A 20,862-nucleotide genomic window follows, 5' to 3' on the forward strand; every position below is an offset into this window, starting at 1 on the left:
CACATTATTCTGACACCGGACCAACTAGTCCTAGCACTAACCCCATAATGCCAGACACCAGGCAGAGCAGCCACTAGATTGCCAATTTTAAAGTCTTAGGTATGACCCGGCCGGGGTTCGAACCCACGACCTCCCGATCACAGGGCGGACGCCTCACCACTAGGCCAACCGTGCCGGTAGTAGTGCAGTAAATAATTAGGGCACATTTTTCGTACTCTAACTGCTTCATTTGTAATTGTTGGCTGCAACATTCCAAATTGCCCCCATGCGTTTGCACGAGTAGGTGTTTTGAATGTATGGTCGTTTTTACATTTAGTCATTTAGTTTTAACGTAGAGGGGGAATCGAGACGAGGGTCGTGGTGTATGTGTGTGTGTCTGTCTGTCTGTCTGTCTGTCTGTGCGTGTGTGTGTGTAGAGCGATTCAGACCAAACTACTGGACCGATCTTTATGAAATTTGACCAGAGAGTTCCTGGGAATGATATCCCCGGACGTTTTTTCGTTTTTTTTATAAATACCTTTGATGACGTCATATCCGGCTTTTTGTAAAAGTTGAGGCGGCACTGTCACACCCTCATTTTTCAATCAAATTGATTGAAATTTTGGCCAAGCAATCTTCGACGAAGGCCGGACTTCGGTATTGCATTTCAGCTTGGTGGCTTAAAAATTAATTAATGACTTTGGTCATTAAAAATCTGAAAATTGTAAAAAAAATAATTTGTTTCTAAAACGATCCGAATTTACGTTCATCTTATTCTTCATCATTTTCTGATTCCAAAAACATATAAATATGTTTTATTCTGATTAAAAACAAGCTCTGAAAATTAAAAATATAAAAATTATTATTAAAATAAAATTTCCGAAATCGATTTAAAAACAATTTCATCTTATTCCTTGTGGGTTCCTGATTCCAAAAACATATAGATGTGATATGTTTGGATTAAAAACACGCTCAGAAAGTTAAAGAATAGAGATAAAGAAAAGCGTGCTATCCTTCTCAGCGCAACTACTACCCCGCTCTTCTTGTCAATTTCGGCATTACGCTGATTCTGCAGCACTCAAAATGTTCTATTACGCCCACATAATGCCTCATATAAACTTCGCATCGACACTTTGGGATAACTGCAGTGATGTTCATTTAAAAAGACTCAATTACCTGCATCGCCGAGCTGCAAAACTTATTCTGCATGATTTGAATAGGTCCACGGATGATAAACTAAAGCTCTTGAATTTCCTCCCCTTGAAAGATCAGTTGACGTTAAACAAGGCTGTGTTCATGTATAAAATTCTAAATGACGACTGTCCTAAATATTTGCAATCACATTTCAAACATGCCACAAAAAGATATGGGTCCCAAAAAATCATCCCTCCTATACCTCGCATAGACCTCTACAAATCGAGTTTAGCCTTCTCGGGAGCGTTTCTCTGGAACTCCTTACCCCAACAGATAAGAAATGCAACTTCAGTGAAAATGTTTAAGAGACAGTCACGTTCACACATCATTCGTGAATGAAATGTCTTGTTCGATTGTTATTTTGTTAAACATTTTGTACTAATGTTAACGGATGTGTAGCTGATCGGAGCAACTTATTCCCAAATGAAAGGTATAACTATGTCAATGTAATTTTGTAATTTTTTGAGTTCTCCTTATGTAATTCCTTAAATGCACATTGTGTTGCATTCTGTACAATGTATTTCTGTATTTTATATGATTGAATTTATATTTGTAATGTGCGTCTGTCTTTATGTGTTGTATAAAGGACAGGTTGGAAGAATAGGCTTTGCCTAAAACCTTTATCCTTTTGTAATAAAGTTCTGAGTCTGAGTCTGAGTCTGAATTTCACTGCCTTTGCATCGAGCGGTGGACTGACGATGCTACGAGTATACGCTCTTGCTGTAAAAATGCAGTGAGTTCAGTTTCATTCTGTTAGTTCGACAGCTTGACTAAATGTTGTAATTTCGCCTTACGCGATTTGTCTTCTTTGCAATGTTTTGATTTAACCACTTATACTCGGTAATTGTTATGAGAACACATGCTGGGTCGTGTTTCTATAACCCACCAAACTCTGACATGGATTACTGGATTTTGTTGTTGTTGCGTGTTTGGTCTTGTGTTCGTGTGTACACACGCACGTACAAAAGGTCTGCACATAAGTTGACCTTGGAGATTGGAAAAATCGTCACCATTAGGAATCCAGGCACAGCCAGGATTTCACCCTTCACACCTTATGTTCGACGTGCTTACCAGAGCATTAGTAACAGTAATTAGCTTTGGTTTTTTTCTCCGCTCGGTTTTTAACGTTAAATGTTTTGCGCGAAAGCCTTTGGTTTCTGTTTAAATGTCTTCTTTATTTCAACGTTCCAGGGCGTGTTTGTGAGCCTCATCCAATTTACCTTTACCTGCTCAGGTGACGGACAGGATGTGGTAAGTAGCCGAATTCTATACCCATAGTTATTAATCGCAAATTAAAGAGTCATTATTGAACTTTAATCAAATCACGGGAATGACACGTCCACAAGCACTTCTTTGCGCATTTGGTCGATTTGTGTTTTACTTTTTTTTGCATAAGCCCTGCATGTACGTACATGTGAATAAAAATAGAGCGGTGACGTTGTCAAATGTGTCAAGAGCTATTTTAAGTTGTTGGCTGCACTGCGCATGATGATTTTCTTAAAAAAAACCATATGTGATCAAGGGAAATAGTGTGTGTGTACCCAAAGCATGCATGTGCACACGTGCTGGTATGTCTCTCTGTCACTTTGTCAGCCTGGTTGTCTGTCTGTACGTCATGCCTACCTACTGGACTGTTTGCATGTCTTTACTTCCGTCTGTCTGTCAGTGTGTCTTCTGTGAGTCCGTTTATGTGTCCATCTGTGTGTCCGTCTGCATGTGACTTCATCCACCTGTCAGACAACATGATTGACTGGTTTTCTCTCAGTCTCTCTTTCTGTGTGTCTGTCTAAATGGAACTTCCAATTTTCTCTTATGATTTGCAGCCATACCAAATATTTGCAACCGTACTGGCTGTCAACGAATTCGCTCCTGAACTTGTGTCTTTGCCTAGCGGTGGCTTCAACGTATATGAGGTAATATTCCGAGCATTATGTGCCATGTAGCACATAATTATACTTTTCTTCTTTTTGACAAGGAGAAACCACGAAGCTGTATGGCCGGATTTTAAGACAAAAACAAACTTTCGTTCGTATAAGATTGTACGCTAAGCTATGCCCTCGGATCTTGCTCGAAGGTTTGGTTGCTGTCGACGAAAAACGTTGCAACAGGAAACGTCTTGCGTGTAGTGGCATCGGTTGTGTCTTCATTGGTGGTCCCAGGGGGGGAGGTTATTGAGGGGGGGGGGTTGTTGGGGGGTAGTGTTGACTTTGTTATTAAAGCAAGGGACTTGTGATCCCCGGGTGACGGGTTCGAATCCACACCAGGACATGCACGTGTCAATTTTATGGGAAGACTCAGACACCAAACACCTAGGTAACGCCTCTCTTGTTCCTCTAGATTTCTACTGGGAGGAAGCGACCCGAATTTTCCAGCATTGGGATACTAGGGTAATACAATGAACATTAAAACAAAGTAACCCCAATTAACTTTGCAACCTTGACGATGATGAGCATATTAATGCCTCTCCTAGAATCAGCTCTTAGTCACTGGAAGAGACGAAAACATCCCAATATGTGTCGATGAAAACAATATGGAGATTTAATAAACGAAACGTCGGGACGTTTCGTTTTGAAGTCGTGGTAAACGTCATCATTTCGGGAGTCTCTCGCTGGAAAGGTGAAGGTCAACTGAAACGGAACGTGGAACGTCAAAACGCAGTCACGTTTTCCACCCCCAAAAAACGAACAATATTTCGTCAACTTTTGTGAGTATTTTTGCACACTAACAGTTTTATTTGTTGGCCATTTTATGCATTGCTAGATTCATCAACCCTTTCACAGTCTTTCAGCGCTGAGAATGTGTTCATTGGAGGTAGACAACTGTTGTGAACTGAAATATTTTGAAGGGTGCTGATCCTGGTACATTTATCCAACTTCATGGTGAAGAAAGCAAATGGCGAAGCAGAAGTAGGTCATCGCATCGAATTTTTATTCTGGCTTCGTATGTGATTTTGTATAAACAAAGTCTGTGTGATTTATTTGGACTGAAAATAATCAAAGTATGCCCGATTCTGGACCACCTCCTAGGTTTTTTTTCCCCATTCTGATCGAGGACAGACGTGATAATTTCACTTGAAGATTTATCGCCCTTCCTTCATTCCGAAACGAAACGTGAATACATCTAAATCTTGTCTGTGGCCTATGCCGTCTCGTTTCACGTTCCGTTTCGCGGGGTGACTCATTCACCAAACGAAACGAGCTGCAAAACGAAACGTGCTGTCTCTTGAATCTCCCTAATGACGTTTAAATGTCTTTTTCTTGATATTGCCGGTGTACCGTGTTTTTTTAAGTTGTTATTATCGTACGCACGAAATAGATTTATGGTCATCAACAAGATTGTGTGTTTCTTTCGAGAGCCAACTTCTTTATCGCGATTACAGTGTGAAAAGTCAAAAATGAAATTCATTTTTTTCCGCCTTACGCCGTGACGACAAAGTAAGTGTGAATCATTTTTCACAAAGCGTGTGCTTAGGCCTAACAATTCACAAGGTGTGATGGTTTTTATTTCAGTCGACGAAACTGAACGACACTGTGCTGGTTCTGGGCGACGATTACGTGGTGGATAAGGACGTCAGCCAAAATCACCCTGGTTACGACATTCGCCTCCTACCCTTCACCAACGACTCGTCGGTAATTAGACCCAAAGGCACAGTTCTTCCATTGATAACAGCCATGCTAAACATCTTACATTTGGCCATGCTTTTACATGGGATTAAACCATTCCTGTACTTGGATTCATACCCAAAATCAACATTCTGGCTGTTTTTAATGCAGAATTAATGAATGTATCAATAGATGTCCACAAAGCCACTAGTGGCCATGTGTGAGATTGTGAGACCGACTCGTTTACTTGAGACGGAATGTGCCTTTAAATGTTGCATTGTTAAAGGTGTATTCATCACAACTTCAATCGCTGTAAGCGATAACAAGCAACAATGTTACCATATGTCAGAAACACTGTCAATATAGGTACGTTCCAGCTCGGAGGAATAGGGTATCAGCCTGAAGCTGCTCATTACACAAATCCGTCCGTGGCAAATAATGTGATAATATATATATATATTAGACTAGATGAATACCCGCTTCGCCGGGTACGGCTTCGCCGGGAAGAAGTAGAGCCAAATACCCGTACGAAGGAAGGGAGATAAACGCGCAAAACACTGGAGAAGATAAGGAAGAGTTACTGGGAATGGATGTACAGAAAAACCAAAATCGGTTCAGCGCTGCGCGCTGAGAGCACGTGTTGAAAATTTTCATCGACCAGATTGTGTCCGGGGTCTACCTGAATATGCCCACCAAATTTGAAGCAGACCCATCGAGAACTTTGGCCGTGCATGGCGAACAGACAGACAGACAGACAGACAGACAGACACACACAAGCCGTATATAGTTATAGATGATGTACTGTAAAGATTTGCAAACAGCACATGAGCGAAGGAAAAAAGACAGACCACTTATCTTTGCTAGATTTGAGATCATGTATCTCAGGGCCGGACTAGGTAAGTACTAGGGGGGGGGGTTACAGATGGGGGTCCAGGGGGCGAAGCTGAACGGTTTTTTTTATGGTTCTGGAGGGAAAGGAAGCCTCTCCTTGAACGAAAAAGGTAAATTCGACAGCAAGCTGTATAGGCAATGAAGAAGAATTGAGATTGTAAGGACTCATACTTTTCATCACAAAAATCGTTGAAGAAAAATGTCTTGTGAGAGGTGCGAGTTCTCCTCGGATTTCATGATGATCCAGATGCTGGTTTGTGCAACCCCTGTAACCCCCCCCCCCCCCCCCCCCCTAGTCCGGCCCTGTATCTTCTTATTTCCCATTTAAAGACGGATGAATGAACACCGGCGTCAGCTGAATTAAAAACAAGTCGCGTATGGCGAAATTACTACATTTAGTCAAGCTGTGGAACTCACAGAATGAAACTGAACGCACTGCATTTGTTCACAATGACCGTAGTCCGCCGCTCGTGCAAAACGCAGTAAAACTGACGAGACTGTTTAGCGCGGTAGTGGTTTCGCTGTGCTGCATAGCACGCTTTTCTGTACCTCTCTTCGTTTTAACTTTCTGAGCGTGTTTTTAATCCAAACATATCATATCTATATGTTTTTTGAATCAGGTACCGACAAGGAATAAGATGAAATTGTTTTTAAATCGATTTCGGAAATTTAATTTTGATCATAATTTTTATATTTTTAATTTTCAGAGCTTGTTTTTAATCCAAATATAACATATTTATATGTTTTTGGAATCAGAAAATGATGAAGAATAAAATAAACGTTAATTTGGATCGTTTTATAAAAAAAAATTAATTACAATTTTCAGATTTTTAATGACCAAAGTCATTAATCAATTTTTAAGCCACCAAGCTGAAATGCAATACCGAAGTCCGGCCTTCGTCGAAGATTGCTTGGCCAAAATGTCAATCAATTTGATTGAAAAATGAGGGTGTGACAGTGCCGCCTCAACTTTTACAAAAAGCCGGATATGACGTCATCAAAGACATTTATCGAAAAAAAGAAAAAAAACATCCGGGGATATCATACCCAGGAACTCTCATGTCAAATTTCATAAAGATCGGTCCAGTAGTTTACTCTGAATCGCTCTACACACACACACACGCACACACAGACACACATACACCACGACCCTCGTCTCGATTCCCCCCTCTATGTTAAAACATTTAGTCAAAACTTGACTAAATGTAAAAAGGACACATTTATTTTATTCAAGAGAAGCTAACAGGATTAAAAGCTGGAAACAGTTACGGTCACAGAAACCCCAATCTACTTTGACGTCACAGTTCATGTTACCTTCATGCTTTGAAAGACAAATACACTAATGAGGACTTTGACTATGTGTACTCCGTAGTTTTAAAATACACCCAGGTGCTATATATGTTACAGTAAATTCATCAAACCAGTCAATTTGTAAATTCACTCCGTAAATTTACCAATTCACTGAAAAAGTCAGGAAATTTACAGTTTGACACCCAGGAAATTTACAAATTTACTGAAAATTTCAGTAAATTTACAAATTTACTGGTTTGATGAATTTACTGTAACATATATACTCAACAGCAAGGAGAATAGTGTCTGCAAAGTCCCACCCAAAAATGGGATAGTGGGGCACGGTAAAACCCAAATGTCAACTTGGCGCACGTATAAAACATTGAAGCAGCGTCGCTGTCATTAACACCCTTCAATGGCAATAGTGCAGCCGTATTTCAGGCCAAATAAATGAGATTTTCGTTTTACTCGGCGTAGAGGTAAGACTGTTAGAGTTTGAAGGAAAAAAGGGAAGAGTTTCGAAACCTGAAACATGAAGATTAAAACAGTAATACCTCGTATATAAGGTAATCTGTTTTCAAGACTCCCTCAATTATACACGTTAAGACTTCGTTTTCCCAGATTCCTTCTTCACAATATATTCAGGATTATGACTATTTTAGGAGTCCCTGGCTGTTATGATCTAGGTTTTTTTTGCGGATGTGAGTACTAAGTAGGTTTAAAACGAGGGCACGGTACTGTTTACGGGGAAAGCATTAGAAAAGGGATAACTAATTCGGTTTGATTTTGTTAAAAGATCCAAAGCAAGAAAGGTAAGTTTATGCGGTATACATTGAATCAAGAATCAAATTACACACAAAAGCTGATCAAACGGGTCATTGTACACAAAAATTAAAAAAACATTCACATCACAAATACGTCAACTTAATGGTCTGTGTAGTGGGCTGATATACAAATAATAATGAGACAGTAATGAGAACTTAGCTAGCACGACATTGATTCGGCTCGCAAACGTGTGGTGTTACTGCTCTTACAACAACAACACATTGAATGGTGGATGATTGATTTCAGATGGATGGACGTCGGAAATTTTACGTTCGAGAAAGCTTGACAGGAGTACTGTCTGTCAGGGAGTCCCTGGACTACGAAGCCATGGAGCCTTCCAAGGCTTACTACATGTTGACAGTTTCTGTTGGGGTCAGTGTCAAGATTGAGTCTATTGTCTTAAGAGTTACTCCTTTGTAGCAGACGCTCAAACACACCCCTCCCTCTCATATAATTGCAACTTCAATATAGTACAAATCAGACTAGAAATTAAGATATTACCATTACACCCACCCACCCCACCCCACCCCCAAATTAAAGTGTCTTTCCATCAGCGATTCACCAAACTGGGCTGAAGTCAAACAGACAGATACGTGGACATACGCATGCACGGACGCACGCATGTACATACACAAACACATGTGCGCACATACGCACACACGCACGCACACAGTGCACACGTACAAGCTAACATAGACACACACACACGCACACACGCGCACACACACACACACACACACACACATACACACACACACACACACACACACACACACACACACACACACACACACACACACACACACACGGTGTCCTCTATCTATTAAAGTTTATGGATCTTTTTGAAACGATTTGGTACTGATTTTCCAAGAATACGAAAACTGTTACGTCAGTATTAAAATTTAAAAAAACTTACTTTAAAAACAAAATCTAGATACTGTTTCAAATAAATTTAACAGCAAGTACTCTTAGGTTAGTCTCCTGAAGTTTTTATAACCATGCACTTTTAATTGCGCAGAGATTGACATTTCAGAAAAGGGTCGAAGAGTAGCAGAAAATCTGTTTTCTAAACTTTGCGCGTACTTGCATTTTACGAGAAAAATAGCTTCGGCAAGACATAAAGGTTATCAAGTGTATCAGTGGTTGTGTGTTTCTTCTTCTTCTTCTTCTTCTTCTTCTTCTTCTTCTTCTTCTTCTTCTTCTTCTTCTTCTTCTTCTTCTTCTTCTTCTTCTTCTTCTTCTTCTTCTTCTTTTTTTAATGCAATTTTTAAATTGCATGTTACACGTTATGTTGACATTTGGCAACCTCTCAGTCCATTAGCTACATTGCATTTTAGACCGGAAGCTGTCGGTGGCGTCATTTGCACGCCTCTCAGCAGTGGGTGATTTTCAGGGTGTGTGTGGGTTTTTTGGTGTGTGTTTTATTTTTTCTTTGACCATTTAGTCGCGAAATACGCGAGTATTTTGGCTGTAAGTGTGCCCTCGAATAAAACAAAAATGCTTCAACATTAAATTCGGATAAATTTTACCCAAAAATATAGCCTTTGAAAGGGGTAATAATGTCATACTTAGATACAGAAACGTGCACAAATACACAAAACACACACACACAAACACACAAACACACACACACACACACACACACACACACACACACACACACACACACACACACACACACACACACGTGCGCGTGCGCGCATTTAAAATGGGTTTGAACCTTTGAGTGTAAAAAGCATATGATCTACTCTGACAGATGAATCGTGTCTTACTGACCTGAAAATCGTATCATCTTTTGGAAATTTAAAGTGTTTGAGGATTTCTAAATGTTTAATGTAGGGTGACAGACAGATTGAAAAATTAAATCCGTATTCCTCTGCAATTTTCCTTTAAATCATTAACAAGTCTTGGTGTGAAATTCAAGGTTCAAAAAGAGAGCAGTATTGTTTGAACACTGGAACTTACATTAGCATATTTTGATGTCTCTTTGTTGTTTCTGTTGTATATGTATGATTTTGTTTTTAATATTTGGGCTTGGAATATAACATCGGCTTCGAGCAGCGTATTTTACAGTACGACGAGCAAGTGTTCCGTTTGTCTCAAGTAAATGTCTTCAGTGTGGTGAAGATGTTGATCAAGACGTTGAGCTCACTTTTCTTTACTTGTGTTTCTCTATATATTATAACTGTGGCTGTCTCTACGTGGGTTGATGGTTTGCTTGGGTTTGTTTTTTTACGATGGGCCAAGCTTCTGGTCGCCAGTCATTTGCTTTTCTGGACATTTTCAATAATTCAATTCACGGGCTTTTCGGATTCAATGTTCAGGTCGAAAGCTTAGCGGTGCCGCGAATAACTCAAGAAATAATGGGCCTTGCATTGTGAATAGAAAACATCACAAGAAAAACATCAAGATTAAAGCGAAAGAAAATACCTACATCGGACATCCAGCACAAAATGAATGATATTCCCCAAATCAACTCCTTTTCCATTGCAGGGCGAGGGAAAGTGCGATATTAATCAAGTCAACAGCGCATGTGATTGTGTGCTGGTGTTCGTTTCTGTTGGTTTGTGTGGACTTCGTAGTCTGTCTTTCTGCCCACAATGTTTCTGTTTGCTGATGCGTGTGAATGAGCGCGTGTCTTTTTCCTTTGTGTAATTTGGCTTGGTTTGTTGGTTGCATCCGTGCTTGCTTGTTTCTTTGTCTACTTGCTTGTGTGCCTGTAATTGAATTATTTCCTTTGTTATTTCTTTCTTTTCTTTCTCTTTTTCTTTCTGTCTTTCTGTCTTATTTTCTTTCTTTCTTACTTCATGGCCATATATTTCTTTATATTTTCATAACGTTTCTGGGTGCCATGGTAACATAATGTGTGTGTCATTGTTTCTGTTACGTCAGGATCGCGAGGGAATGACGTCAACCGGCACTATCCGTATCAACGTCATAGACGCTGACGATCAGTCGCCGGAGTTTTGGTACCCCTATTGTGCCTCCCCATGTTTCACTGCCTATGCCGCCTCCGTCAGAGCGGACTATCAGGTATTGGGGTTTTTTTTCTTCTTTTTTTTTTCTTTTTTTGTTGGGGGGGTATATTATTCATAGATTCGCTGTTTTTATTGGCTTTTATTAGATCTGTATCATTTGCTTTGCTCCCTAGCCTGTTGTATTCTGTCATGTCGTATATATAGCGTTGTGTCGTTTCGATCTCCTTGTCATTCAGTTTCATTGAGCCAACACTCTTTCTTTTTTTTTTTTTTTTTTTTTGTTTTTTTTCCCCCTTACACCTGTTCCTTGTCCCGGTGTGCTCTCACGCCGCCCCGTCCCCGCACTCGCTGCTCCATCCACATCTGAATTTCGTTCCGCTGCCAGACTTGTCGATTTTACAGACGCTCCAGGGAGGGATGTCGGGTCGTTGCGGTAGGCTACCCTCGGAAGATGACACTGCACTTCTGCTGAGTCACTTCGACGGTGTTCAGTAGTGGGTCTGTCCCGAGCTAACGGACGCAGCCCACTACCTACTATGCCCCCTACTAACGACATTGACTGCTAAGTCGCGGAGCCAGACTGAGTGAGGGTCCCCTCCAGAGAGCAGACCGCCACCACGTCCCTCCGTCGACCCCCCAGAACGTCACACGTTGAAGACTGACAGCAGAAGTACTATTCAGGGAAGGATGGAACAGGAACACTGAGACCAAGGTCACCATGAGAGCTCCGGGCATGAAGGGCCACAAGAGCAAGGACAATTTATAATTTTGGATGATTAATGAGATGAGGATGATTATAATGATGATGCTATGGATTTCCAATTTGGTTTGAGACTACGTGACAGGGCAGCACTCTACGCTTACTGTCATAATATATCCTGGTGTCAACCAGGCTCGAGAACTGCCGCACCTGCGGTGTTGGTCAGGTAAACAGAACCTGAGCACCCTCAAAGTCGCATTCGTTAAGTGAATGACACTCGGCTGTGTGATTCCAGCCTTCCCATAGGAACCATAGCACTTCCACTCTGGGTAGGAGCCGACCGTATCATTTGCTTTGCTCCCTAGCCTGTTGTATTCTGTCATGTCGTATATATAGCGTTGTGTCGTTTCGATCTCCTTGTCATTCAGTTTCATTGAGCCAACACTCTTTCTTAGCAGAAACGTTGTTGGTGTTGGTGTTGGTCTTGGTGTTGGTGTTGTTGGTGGTGTTGGTGTTGGTGTTGCTGCTGCTGTTGCTGCTGCTGTGATTGCTGCTGCTGCTGCTGCCACTGCTTACATTTTTTTTGTTTTAATGTCTTTTCTCATTTTCTCCTTACCCTTCTTCTTTCCACTCATTCTTGTTTTCGCTTACCCGCCTTCTCCTCCCCTTCTTCCTTCTCCTCCCCTTCTTCCTTCTCCTCCCCTTCTTCCTTCTCCTCCCCTTCTTCCTTCTCCTCCCCTTCTTCCTTCTCCTCCCCTTCTTCCTTCTCCTCCCCTTTTTCGTTCTCCTCCCCTTCTTCCTTCTCCTCCCCTTTTTCGTTCTTCTCCCCTTCTTCCTTCTCCTCCCCTTCTTCCTTCTCCTCCCCCTTCTTCCTTCTCCTCCCCTTCTTCCTTCTCCTCCCCTTCTTCCTTCTCCTCCCCTTCTTCCTTCTCCTCCCCTTCTTCCTTCTCCTCCCCTTCTTCCTTCTCCTCCCCTTCTTCCTTCTCCTCCCCTTCTTCCTTCTCCTCCCCCTTCTTCCTTCTCCTCCCCTTTTTCGTTCTTCTCCCCTTCTTCCTTCTCCTCCCCTTCTTCCTTCTCCCCCCTCCCCTTCTTCCTTCTCCTCCCCTTCTTCCTTCTCTCCCCCTTCTTCCTTCTTCTCCCCTTCTTCCTTCTCCTCCCCTTCTTCCTTCTCCTCCTCTTCTTCCTTCTCCTCCCCTTCTTCCTTCTCCTCCCCCTTCTTCCTTCTCCTCCCCTTATTCCTTCTCCTCCCCTTTTTCCTTCTCTCCTCCTTCTTCCTTCTCCTCCCCTTCTTCCTTCTCCTCCCCTTCTTCCTTCTCCTCCCCTTCTTCCTTCTCCTCCCCTTCTTCCTTCTCCTCCTCTTCTTCCTTCTCTCCCCCTTCTTCCTTCTCCTCCCCTTCTTCCTTCTCTCCCCCTTCTTCCTTCTCCTCCCCTTCTTCCTTCTCCTCCCCTTCTTCCTTCTCCTCCCCTTCTTCCTTCTCCTCCTCTTCTTCCTTCTCCTCCCCTTCTTCCGTCTCCTCCCCTTCTACCTTCTCCTCCCCTTCTTCCTTCTCCTCCCCCTTCTTCCTTCTCCTCCCCCTTCTTCCTTCTCCTCCCCTTCTTCCTTCTCCTCCTCTTCTTCCTTCTCCTCCCCTTCTTCCTTCTCCTCCCCTTCTTCCTTCTCCTCCCCTTCTTCCTTCTCCTCCCCTTCTTCCGTCTCCTCCCCTTCTACCTTCTCCTCCCCTTCTTCCTTCTCCTCCCCTTCTTCCTTCTCCTCCCCCTTCTTCCTTCTCCTCCCCCTTCTTCCTTCTCCTCCCCTTCTTCCGTCTCCTCCCCTTCTACCTTCTCCTCCCCTTCTTCCTTCTCCTCCCCTTCTTCCTTCTCCTCCCCCTTCTTCCTTCTCCTCCCCCTTCTTCCTTCTCCTCCCCTTCTTCCTTCTCCTCCCCTTCTTCCTTCTCCTCCCCTTCTTCCTTCTCCTCCCCTTCTTCCTTCTCCTCCCCTTCTTCCGTCTCCTCCCCTTCTACCTTCTCCTCCCCTTCTTCCTTCTCCTCTCCTTCTTCCTTCTCCTCCCCCTTCTTCCTTCTCCTCCCCCTTCTTCCTTCTCCTCCCCTTCTTCCTTCTCCTCCCCTTCTTCCTTCTCCTCCCCTTCTTCCTTCTCCTCCCCTTCTTCCTTCTCCTCCTCTTCTTCCTTCTCCTCCCCTTCTTCCTTCTCTTCCCCTTCTTCCTTCTCCTCCCCCTTCTTCCTTCTCCTCCCCTTCTTCCTTCTCCTCCCCTTCTTCCTTTTCTCCCCCTTCTTCCTTCTCCTCCCCCTTCTTCCTTCTCCTCCCCCTTCTTCCTTCTCTCCCCTTCTTCCTTCTCCTCCCCTTATTCCTTCTCCTCCCCTTATTCCTTCTCCTCCCCTTCTTCCTTCTCCTCCCCTTCTTCCTTCTTCTCCTCTTCTTCCTTCTCCTCCCCTTCTTCCTTCTTCTCCTCTTCTTCCTTCTCCTCCACTTCTTCCTTCTCCTCCCCTTCTTCCTTCTCCTCCCCTTCTTCCTTCTCCTCCCCTTCTTCCTTCTCCTCCCCTTCTTCCTTCTCCTCCCCTTCTTCCTTCTCCTCCTCTTCTTCCTTCTCCTCCCCCTTCTTCCTTCTCCTCCCCTTCTTCCTTCTCCTTCCTTCTCCTCCCCTTCTTCCTTCTCCTCCCCTTCTTCCTTCTCCTCCCCTTCTTCCTTCTCCTCCTCTTCTTCCTTCTCCTCCCCCTTCTTCCTTCTCCTCCCCTTCTTCCTTCTCCTTCCTTCTCCTCCCCTTCTTCCTTCTCCTCCTCTTCTTCCTTCTCCTCCCCTTCTTCCCCTTCTTCCTTCTCCTCCCCTTCTTCCTTCTCCTCCCCTTCTTCCTTCTCCTTCCTTCTCCTCCCCTTCTTCCTTCTCCTCCTCTTCTTCCTTCTCCTCCCCTTCTTCCCCTTCTTCCTTCTCCTCCTCTTCTTCCTTCTCCTCCCCCTTCTTCCTTCTCCTCCCCTTCTTCCTTCTCCTTCCTTCTCCTCCCCTTCTTCCTTCTCCTCCTCTTCTTCCTTCTCCTCCCCTTCTTCCCCTTCTTCCTTCTCCTCCCCTTCTTCCTTCTCCTCCCCTTCTTCCCCTTCTTCCTTCTCCTCCCCTTCTTCCTTCTCCTTCCTTCTCCTCCCCTTCTTCCTTCTCCTCCTCTTCTTCCTTCTCCTCCCCTTCTTCCTTCTCCTTCCTTCTCCTCCCCTTCTTCCTTCTCCTCCTCTTCTTCCTTCCCCTCCCCTTCTTCCTTCTCCTCCTCTTCCTCTTGTTTTTGATCCTACTTCTCATACGCCTCATCTCTTCTTCTCCTTCTCCTCCCCCTCCCCCCCCCCCCCTCCTTTAATCTTCGTCGTCTTCCGGACTGCCCCCTCTATCCATTTTCTTTCTTTCTTTCTTTCAGTGTCCATGATATTTTTGCTCAGTCAGCAAATGTCACACAAGCGTACAGCGAAACAAAAATGAAGGGTCGAGAGGGGAAATCACCGACGTCTCTCACTGACTGTAATTGAAATGAAAAATGACCCATTCATCCCTTAGCTAATCCATCAAACGCCAAGGCATTGTCGAGGGTGTACCAGAATAAGAATAATCTTGTCTGCGTGTACTTGCTGACGTTGCGATAATTGTGAAACAAGTTGTATTTTTGGAGTACGTATAATTATTATCGTTTTACACAGAGGATACTGTTCGCAAAACGAAGCGAAAAGGTAACAATTGTCATTACAAGCTCTTCTCAGCTTAGCAAATTTGTGAAAATCATTAAAACGAAAGTCAGCCGACTTTCAAATGAGCAAAATGGCATGAAAACAAAAGTGTTGCTTTGAATGACATTGGGTATTATTATCAAGGTGCGTGAACATTTCACATCACAAGAAAATATCACATCACAATGTTCATATTAATCATTCATCGTGCAAATATAGGCCAATGCAGGAACTCTCTCTCTCTCTCTCTCTCTCTCTCTCTCTCTCTCTCTCTCTCTCTCTCTCTCTCTCTCTCTCTCTCTCTCTCTCTCTCTCTCTCTCTCTCTTCTCTCTCTCTCTCTCTCTCTCTCTCTCTCTCTCTCTCTCTCTCTCTCATCTTTTTTGTGTCATTAAATCAACCCCTCATAACGCATTCTTTTTCAGGGTGCAATCACGTGGTTGAGTCCCGCACCAATCGCAGCACGGGATAAGGACAGTATGCAAAGCTCTGTCATCTACAACTTCAAAGGAGGTAAAGTGCATTAATATATAATATTATTTGTACTTCCCAAATCACTACATCTCTGGTTTAATTCAAGTATGCAAAAACAAATCTAAACATTCAATAGTATGTCCACGAAGTGATCTTTGTATTGGATGGACATGTATTTTGTTTGTTCGCTTAACGCCCAGCCGACCACGAAGGGTGATATCAGGGCGGTGCTGCTTTGACATAATATAACGTGCGCCACACACAAGACAGAAGTCGCAGCACAAGCTTCATGTCTCACCCAGTCACATTATTCTGACACCGGACCAACCAGTCCTAGCACTAACCCCATAATGCCAGACACCAGGCGGAGCAGCCACTAGATTGCCAATTTTAAAGTCTTAGGCATGACCCGGCCGGGGTTCGAACCCACGACCTCCCGATCACGGGGCGGACGCCTTACCACTAGGCCAACCGTGCCGGTCTATGGACATGTATACAAACAACAAGAACAAGACAACCAACAGAAAACGAACAACGGAAAAAAAATCCAAAATGCAAACAATCACTTTACTTCAATGGCATATATTGTAGCCCCCCTACTGTAAGAGGATTGTGGATTAGTTGGTGTAGGTAGATTGTTTGTTTATGGACACAGAAGAAGACACCCTTGTTTATACTGAAGTAAATGTTAAAGTGCGAGAGGGAACGAGAGAGAGAGAGAGAGAGAGAGAGAGAGAGAGAGAGAGATATATATATATACTAGTGGTACCCGTGCTACGCACTTTGTGTGCTGCGCATGCGATGTCATTTTGTTGGTTATGTGCTTGTGAAAATGTTGTTTGCACCCCTCCCCCCCCCCCCCCCCCCCGCACATTATCCCGCATATAATGAATTATATTCTCTTGGGGAGCATGGGTTTCAATACATTTTGTTATTAATGAGATGCCATTTCATGATATGTGTGAATTTATATATTTAATCATTTTAACTTCATGTAATCAATGTTTGTATCTTATTAAACGAAGATCTAATGAGTTAAGGTGTTTGTTGCCATGAGTGTTTGTAGCAAGTTTGATGATTGGGAATTGCCATAGCTCAGTCTGGGATAGTTTGTACTCGTCCCCAAACAACTGAAGGACCATAGTTTGTTTACAGAAAGCTATAGACTGAGCCGTGAGATCCAGCCATTTATCTTGCCAGAGATCCGCATGGGATGTGTTGTTGATACTTGCAAAATTTAACAAAGCAGCTATTTTGAAAAATATTTACTTAAACCAACAATACATCCATGTGGAGCACTGGTTACTTGAGGGATTACTGTGGTAATTGTGACCAAACGCCGCAAAAGGAAATCACACAATATCACAATTGTAATCATTTTAACACTTTAATAAAATTAACGAAAGAGATTATTAAAAATTGAAAAACCAAATTTATTTCACAAAAAAACACCAACAAAATAGTACTTTTGTTATGACACGATAGTGACATCTCAAACACACACACACACACACACACACACACACACAATCGAGTGCAGCATCCATGAACACACACACAGACAAACACACACACAATAAATGTACGTCCAATGGAACGTGTGCGCGTGTGTGTGGATGCTGTTTTCAGGTAATAGAACCCCCCACATGTATGGCCTATGCCATGGGTTAGAGAAGTAGAAAAAGCAAGATTCGTTCACCCCCCCCCCCCCCCCCACATGTAATGCGCCATGGGTCATAGATTTTTACGAAATGGAAATCTAAAACGTCCAAAATATATAATGATTCAAACGCATATTCAGACCTGGGAACCCCTGTTTTGCACTTTGACTATTCTCTGTTTCTCAAACAAACTTGGTGTATTATCAAAAAAATGAGCGTACTCCACACAGCGTGTATCCATGATTAAAACATGCCTCATGCGCGTCAAAATGGCGGGGGGAGACTGCAAATTCTCTATCTCTATAGTATAACCCCTGTGGCAGAATACAGCAAGGTTAGGAACACTTTACGAAAGTTTTACAGACTGATAAATGGGATTTACCTGTAGAGCCAGTTGATGCGACAGCAGATTGACAGCTGTCTCGATTCAAAGCTGGGCAGAAGCAAGCGGTCCGAATGTTGCCACGCTTTAGGTCTGACTAAAGACTGCGCGACCGCACGCGACTATACAAACAAACAAAATAAAATACAGCAGGAATGACGTTTGCATGAATCCATGATTACGTCTACATGAACAACAGTGATAAAAGTGCGCATCTCTTCCCAGCCGTGCAGCGCTTTGAAAGTTGGAAGCATTAAAATTTAAACGGGTAAAAGCCATCGTGAAGATACGAAAAAAAGGTATGACGTCTAAAATACATAATGATTCAAACGCATAGTATAACAACAGAAAATATATTCATGGTTCACACACACACACACACACAATCGAGTGCACACATCCATGCTTATTTAAAGTCATGTACACACACACACACACACACACACATACATGGCATCAAGCAATACACAATTAAATGACACATATGGAAAACGTATAATGAACATGAACATGGCAAGTAATTCACACCGTTACCTACTATAAAATTGATGATATATATATACCACTCACTTGCTATTCGCCTAAAAGCTTGCAGTGTGCTGTGACACATATAAGAAACCAGAAGAAAAAAGGACTTTACTTTGGCGAAAAGAGCATATGCTGCTTATTTTTGTACATAACTGCTATAACTGTATTTTTTCCGAACACTTACATGTAAAAAACATGGAGATATATCTTACCATTTCACTAAGACAGCCAAAATAACGGTCAAATTAAGGGGAGATCATGATGACGTACATGTCTATGGTTGCACCGTGGGGAAATATTTAGTCGCTGGAACCTATAAGGTTATACGGCGACTTATCAGATGATAATGTTTCGAACTTATCTTTTAAAAATTAAGTAAACAAATCTATGGAATATTTTGGAGTTCCATTAACAGATAAACAGATCTATCTATCTTCTTATTATTTTAGGTTCGTCTGGGGTAGAGAAATAAAACACACAGCTAGGTTCGTCTGAGGTGCGGTCGCGTAGTGTTTAGTCAAACCGTTCGCTTTCGGCCAATGGGATAGCTGGGATATTCTGTCTGCTACGACATTTCACGTTAAAAAGGCCTCAAAAAGCCATTTCGCTTTCGAAGTCGTCAATCTAACCCAGCCTATCGTCTTCATCGCGATCCGTTACTACGGGAAAACCGAGGGACAGGGTCCAAACCGGCGGGGTTTGGTAGGAGATACGTCCACACGGCGAAAAAGGCCACGCGTATTGAAGTTGAAGAAGAACCAATCACAGATCTCTTTCGGCGAGGTCAAAGTTCAGGTCAAAGTTCACTGTTGTCTGCTCAAATTTGCGAGACAAACCTCTTCAAACTTTGTTCGTGGACAAAATTGGAAGTCGGGACCTAGCGGAATCGATTTCCTGGGTCACGTTGGCATAGTAACCGAAGGAGAAGGCACAAATCCGCGCGGTTTGGTCACAGGAATCGAAAAACCACCGAAAACCCTACCAGTATTATATAGTAGATATATATATATATATATATATATATATAGAGAGAGAGAGAGAGAGAGAGAGAGAGAGAGAGAGAGAGAGAGAGAGAGAGAGAGAGAGAGAGAGAGAGAGACAGAGAGAGAGAGAGAGAGATTTCGATACAAAATAATTATGTCAAATGATGAATGAACCATGGGGAAAAAAGTTATAGAAAAAAAATATTATGTAAAAACAAAATTATTTTGGGTAGCGTGACTCACGCTTCCAATATTTTGTTTTCTGTTTGCTGAGAACATGTGCTTTGCCTAAAAATACTGACCAATCAAACTCATGTCACTGTGCTTATAGCCACGCCCAAACAAGTGCAGCAACTGTTTGACACTGGAGCGCTGTCCACGCTTTTTTTTAAACGCACGAAATGCACGGGATTTGAGAGGAGTTTTGCGCTTGGCATTTTCCAAATAAGGATTTCCTACTATGAGTACTACGCTGGAATACTACAATGAATTTTCAAACGGCTACACTGGCTTCGTCTTTCCTGATCGAAAGGGGGTGTATTGTTGATATTTGTAGATAATAGACTCTGCATTTTAATGGTCAAATGGCGATTTCGGTATAAAAATGTAGACAAGGACCTTTAATACCTTCAACAGGCTTGCTTCCCTGTACTTTTATGCTCCAAAATGATCGAACATGAAACTAAAATAACTTTAAAAAAACACAATTGGGTCATATTTAATTCTTAACTGACCTACTCCTCGCTGTGAGATATCTGTTTGCGTACTAGCGATAAATGGGCTAGAAAAAAACGTCTTTACGCTGACAAATCTCCCTGCGGTAGTCCACGCGAAAATCTCCGATAAATAATGTCCAGATATTCCTCACTGGTATTCTTTTTTTGTGCTTGAAAGGCGAAGATAAACAGCCATACGTCTCAGTTTTTGTTTGTTGAAACATATGACCGTATCAGCTGATGCAAAGCTTGTTTGCTGATGGGGTTCATGTTTAGCTCATTTTATACTCTCTCAACTGGAAACAGGAAATGGGGCTGGACGAATTGCTTGCCGTCAGCAACAACAAACAAGTCGCGTAAGGCGAAAATACAACATTTAGTCAAGCTGTCGAACTCACAGAATGAAACTGAACGCAATGCAATTTTTCAGCAAGACCGTATACTCGTACGGCATCGTCAGTCCACCGCTCGTGACAAAGGCAGTGAAATTGACAAGAAGAGCGGGGTAGTAGTTGCGCTGAGAAGGATAGCACGCTTTTCTGTACTTCTCTTCGTTTTAACTTTCTGAGCGTGTTTTTAATCTAAACATTTCCTATCTATATGTTTTTGGAATCAGGAACCGACAAGGAATAAGATGAAAGTGTTTTTAAATCGATTTCGGAAATTTCACTTTGATAATAATTTTTATATTTTTAATTTTCAGACCTTGTTTTTGATCCGAATATAACATATTTATATGTTTTTGGAATCAGAAAATGATGAAGAATAAGATGAACGTACATTTGGATCGTTTTATAAAAAAATAGTTTATTACAATTTTCAGATTTTTAATGACCAAAGTCATTAATTAATTTTTAAGCCACCAAGCTGAAATGCAATACCGAAGTCCGGCCTTTGTCGAAGATTTCTGGGCCAAAATTTCAATCAATTTGATTGAAAAATGAGGGTGTGACAGTGCCGCCTCAAC

At 42.4% G+C, this 20,862-nt stretch overlaps 1 protein-coding gene across 2 annotated transcripts in view; it reads left to right on the top strand.

The window, feature by feature from the left end:
- The window catches only part of LOC138958618 (protocadherin-11 X-linked-like), a 100,309-nt gene that overhangs the window by 19,130 nt on the left and 60,317 nt on the right, over nt 1-20,862 (top strand). For both annotated transcript variants that reach the window (XR_011453453.1, XM_070329827.1), the window contains exons 4-9: nt 2,365-2,424; nt 2,997-3,086; nt 4,683-4,802; nt 8,028-8,153; nt 10,674-10,814; nt 15,577-15,664. Coding sequence is in view for 1 of the 2 variants with exons in the window: in XM_070329827.1 (XP_070185928.1) it covers nt 2,365-2,424; nt 2,997-3,086; nt 4,683-4,802; nt 8,028-8,153; nt 10,674-10,814; nt 15,577-15,664 (625 nt within the window). In the remaining variant the exon portion in view is untranslated. The remainder of the gene's footprint in view (nt 1-2,364; nt 2,425-2,996; nt 3,087-4,682; nt 4,803-8,027; nt 8,154-10,673; nt 10,815-15,576; nt 15,665-20,862) is intronic.

The sequence above is a fragment of the Littorina saxatilis genome, linkage group LG2 (assembly GCF_037325665.1).
Source record: "Littorina saxatilis isolate snail1 linkage group LG2, US_GU_Lsax_2.0, whole genome shotgun sequence".
NCBI classification, from domain to species: domain Eukaryota; kingdom Metazoa; phylum Mollusca; class Gastropoda; order Littorinimorpha; family Littorinidae; genus Littorina; species Littorina saxatilis.